This window comes from Lineus longissimus, chromosome 17, assembly GCF_910592395.1.
Source record: "Lineus longissimus chromosome 17, tnLinLong1.2, whole genome shotgun sequence".
NCBI classification, from domain to species: domain Eukaryota; kingdom Metazoa; phylum Nemertea; class Pilidiophora; order Heteronemertea; family Lineidae; genus Lineus; species Lineus longissimus.
In genome coordinates this window covers 5,904,418-5,908,749 of record NC_088324.1, presented here as the reverse complement: position 1 = coordinate 5,908,749, position 4,332 = coordinate 5,904,418, and the positions used below count along the sequence as shown (strand labels likewise).

At 37.9% G+C, this 4,332-nt stretch overlaps 1 protein-coding gene across 1 annotated transcript; it reads left to right on the top strand.

The window, feature by feature from the left end:
- The first annotated feature begins 439 nt into the window (after nt 1–439).
- LOC135500979 (beta-1,3-galactosyltransferase 5-like) lies at nt 440–1,471 on the top strand. Its single transcript, XM_064792699.1, has one exon. The coding sequence runs from the start codon at nt 440–442 to the stop codon at nt 1,469–1,471; it is 1,032 nt and encodes a 343-aa protein (XP_064648769.1).
- Nucleotides 1,472–4,332: the final 2,861 nt, after the last annotated feature.

Sequence of the window (4,332 nt, the reverse complement as noted above, 5' to 3'; positions counted from 1 at the left end):
ATTTTAAAATTCAATTACAAATCCAATTTTTTACGACCGGCGTAGGCCTTTAACGGTCTTACACGCCAGTAACACGTGTATGTCTAAAAAAAATAATTGAATCAATCATTAGGAGGACAACGAAACCAACATTTATGACGGACATGAAATAAACATCACAGTCCAGTGAGACATGTGAGAGGAAAAACCTTCGTGTATGGGACTATAAATTATTCGTAGTGTGCAAGGAAAGGAAATACTCCCTCATTTAGGACACACATACAATTTACATTTATATAAAAGGATAGACAACACTGCATCCATGTCTGCTTTAGGTATGAGGTCGCTATTACTTCTTTCAATTCTTGTCGTGATGGCTGTGAACGCTGTGTGCTACTATCTTTTATTCCATTCTGAATCACTTCGTACTCAATCGCGACGATTCGACGAGACAATAAATATGGGAAGAACTGCATCTGGGGATTACCGCACTCATTTCAAAACAACTGATTCACTGTTAAAAACACTCGATCTGGACTCACTAAACTTGAAAACTATCGACGAGAAGACAGCCGACATGTTACATCGAGTATCACTCTTGGTGGACGATCTGACTTTGTCACCTCCATCATGCGACGATAATATATACTTGCTCGTTATGGTGGTGAGTACGCCAATGCATTTCAATCGTCGTGCGGAAATGAGGGATTATTTAAAGGTGACGCGGCTATTTTATCGGCAGAAGAGATTTCGCATGATTTTTTTGACCGCAAGAGTAGATGATCCCAAGACGGATACAAAATTACGCAATGAGAGTTTAGTTTACAATGATATTATCCAGGTAAACAGCAGAGAAGCATACCGCAACTTGACGCATAAGGCTCTGGAATCTTTAAGATGGACGTTGACGAAATGTCCACACGTTAAATTCATGTTGAAAATTGATGAGGATGTGTTAGTGATCTATGAACACATCATCGACTATGCAATAGGTTTAGAGGCAAAGAATGCTACCTTCGTTTATGGAGGTGTGCACAATCAGAATTCAGTACCTAGCAGGAGAGCTAACGATAAGTGGTATTTATCTCGAGAAGATTATAAAAATAACACTATACCACCCTTCGTCTGTGGATTTGCAGCTCTATTTTCACAAGACGCTGTTCGTGAGATTTATCACGCGTCATTCCATGTCCCACGAGTCTACAGCGTACCGAGGCAGACGTTTCCTCAGGATGACACCTTCTTCGGAATATGTGCAAAGTACGCCAAAATAAAACTGACAAAAATACTGTGGATGTGCTATACCTGGCATTATGTGAAACTGGCAGTGAAAAAAGACAAGTGTGTCATGTTGAAATTACAAGCTGTCCATGGTGTTCCTGGTTACACAGAGATAAAACAATATTTGGAACTACTGAAGAATGTGACAGTAGTTGAAAGGGAAACTTGTGAGAAGAAAGCTGTACCGCTTCCTGCAGGATGTTACCAGTAGGTGATATGACGATTACTCAGCTAACACGGTGCCAGAATATTTGGTATGCAAGAATTCTTTTTAATAGGCTTATAATTCTCCTTGTGCAGAAGTGCGTCTTTCGTCCCTTGCCAACGTACGGTCACAAAGTTGGCCCCAAAATTCACTCATGTCTCGTGGTTTAGACCATAAACGGATTAGTTAAAAAAAACAGAAATATACGAATGAGCCTAATATTGAGGCAGTGGTCCTGTTGTGTTCTTTTATCCCCCTATGTACCGCTGGTGTACACACATATGTATACGTAGTGAGAGTTGCGATGGTAGAGCTTAGGCCAATCCAGTGGGTGGGTAGTAATATGGAAATTAGCAATTATAGCTCACAGTGTTTAAAAATAGAATCTACTTTGATTAGTTTCCTTTTGTACTTCTCAACAACAAGGTTACAAGTAATACATGAAAAAGTAAAAGTAAAACTTTTTAGTGTGTGCATGTAGTATTCGGTGGATGAGACCCCTTTGATGCAAGTGTGTCAGTTTATAATTGATCATGAACGTGATCTATCTGTCATGTCGTAATCATTTCAGGCCAGGTAATCATTGGAATGTGATGTTGGTTGACAGACAATCCTTTCTATTGTATTGTTAGAACTGTCCACAGTCTATCGAAACCTAAGATATGAAATAAAATAAAGAATGCTGCTTATCAAAGATAATCAGGCGTTAGTAACGAAAATGAATAAAGGAAACAGTCTTTCAGGTTGACAAATCTTCCTAATTATAAGAAACAAAATAATCATTGGGTGCAAGGAATAAAAGCAAACTTGTTCACTTTCCTCTGCCCAAAACTTTATCAATGCGTGATTAAGGGTCATTGCTGGAGCAAACTGGCCTTTCGCAGAAAAAAATCACCTACATGTAGCTAGTTTATGAGTAAATGGTGATTTTATTAGAAGCTTTTTCAATTTTTTCCGATGGGCTTAATCATGAGGTTTTGAAAGGAACCAGTTTTGGACCCACCCTGCACTGAAGGCCAATGTACAGACATGGGCATAGGCCTAACAAATTTACATGTCAAAGCATATGACAAATCTGTGGGCTTTCCAGGAATTCTATTAGACAATCCTGAAGTATGGTGACTTAACAGCCAGCATGGCCACGAACAGCGATGTAAGAGCTTTGTGAAATGACATGTACTTTGTACTCCTCATGACCATCACACTTACTCATGACAGGCAGTTTTGGCCAAAAACAGATGTGCATATAATGTCTTCTGGTGTTATAATTTCTTAATTAATGTTTAGATTGAGGAAATCCAAGTAAGAGGATTTTTGAACTAACAATCCGTTTTGTTTAGACACAAATGTATTTTTGACTGAGATGAACATGCACGTTTGTTCGATTCTGCTGAAGTAAATATATAAAAGTAGTTTTAAGTAGCCCATAGGACAAAGAACACATTTTATTATAGGGTTGGTTCAACCACGTCTGGCGAGAAAAATGTGTTGCATTTAGATACAAATCACTATGGTGTGATTCAAGCTGCCCGAAATTAACTAACGACAGTAGAACTATGAAGGTCGAGATTCTAATGTGTTTCGATCTTCGTACTTGTATACCAGCAGTTTTCAATGAAATCCAACCCGCTTTCGATAATGCAGACCAACAGTTACCTCAATGTCCTTACGGTTCTGTAACAGCTTGAGTTGTAAAATGATCAGATAAATCGCTGGGATAAAAATATGGATTTCCTTTTTGCAGACTGCAACTCAGTACACAGTCCAGTTGTAAAGGTCAAGGCAAAGGACAATAACCTCTTGCAGTGCACTATATTCAGGACGATCAATGTTAATAGAGTAGTTTGATTCTTATTTCATAAAAAAATCTCCAAAATTAAGGGAGTTATGACCGTTTAAAGTTGGAGATCCAACAGACACAACTGAAAAACTAGTCTACGGATAATGAAATGCTGATTATATTCAAAGATGTCATACCGTGTATTCCAATTAAATGAGGTTTTTCATCAATTAAATTTTAAAATTTATATCAGAACACAACGAAACGTATGTATATTGTTTATCTTACTATTATCATTAAATTATTAAAATTTCTTTGATCAGGTTCTACTAATTATCAAATTAATTTTTATGTATCCATCCTTGTACATGTATACCAGCAGTTTTCAATAAAATGCAATCTGCTTTCGATAATGCAGACCCACATTGGTGTACAGGCTTGTACGGTTCTGTAACAACTTGAGATGTACAATGCTCAGATAAATCATTGGATGAAAAATATACATATTTCCTTTTCATTGGGATAATAATCAGTCAATGTGAACATTATGTGCGATCAAGGGAGGCATCTGTTCGGGATTCGCAGACTGCAACAGATGCGAGGCCTATTGCAATCGGACAGCGTATAGAAACAAAGAAAACAATACGATTAAGCTCGGGCTTAATCAATCGGATACGTCATGGGTCTTACACCGGGTCTTTCAATCTTTTTCCTTCGCGTACATGTATATATCATGATAAATGTAAATGTTTGTTTTATTCCTCTTATCAGGGGGTCAATCAATATATAGATACTAGAACTGGTAAAAGTCTCCTTAAGTCTACCACCGCCTTAACCGCTGGATGGAATCTCTTAATCTTTCGTATGGCATGTAGATTTTACCCGTAAAGCCATTCAGCTACATTTGTAATCCATATTTTCAGCGCGTAATATGGTTTTCGTGTGTTTTTTCGTATGAACATCCTGAGATACAGGTGTGTTTTTTTCGTATGAATGGTTGGCCAAGCTAAGCCCGGTGTTTCCCCTCATTGTTTGGGAACGCTCAAAAATAGATTGACGAGTTTTTCTGTGTATCCCCCCTATTGAA

Excerpts from the sequence above, each read along its gene's own strand:
- LOC135500979 (XM_064792699.1), top strand. The coding sequence starts at position 440 with ATGGGAAGAACTGCATCTGGGGATTACCGCACTCATTTCAAAACAACT.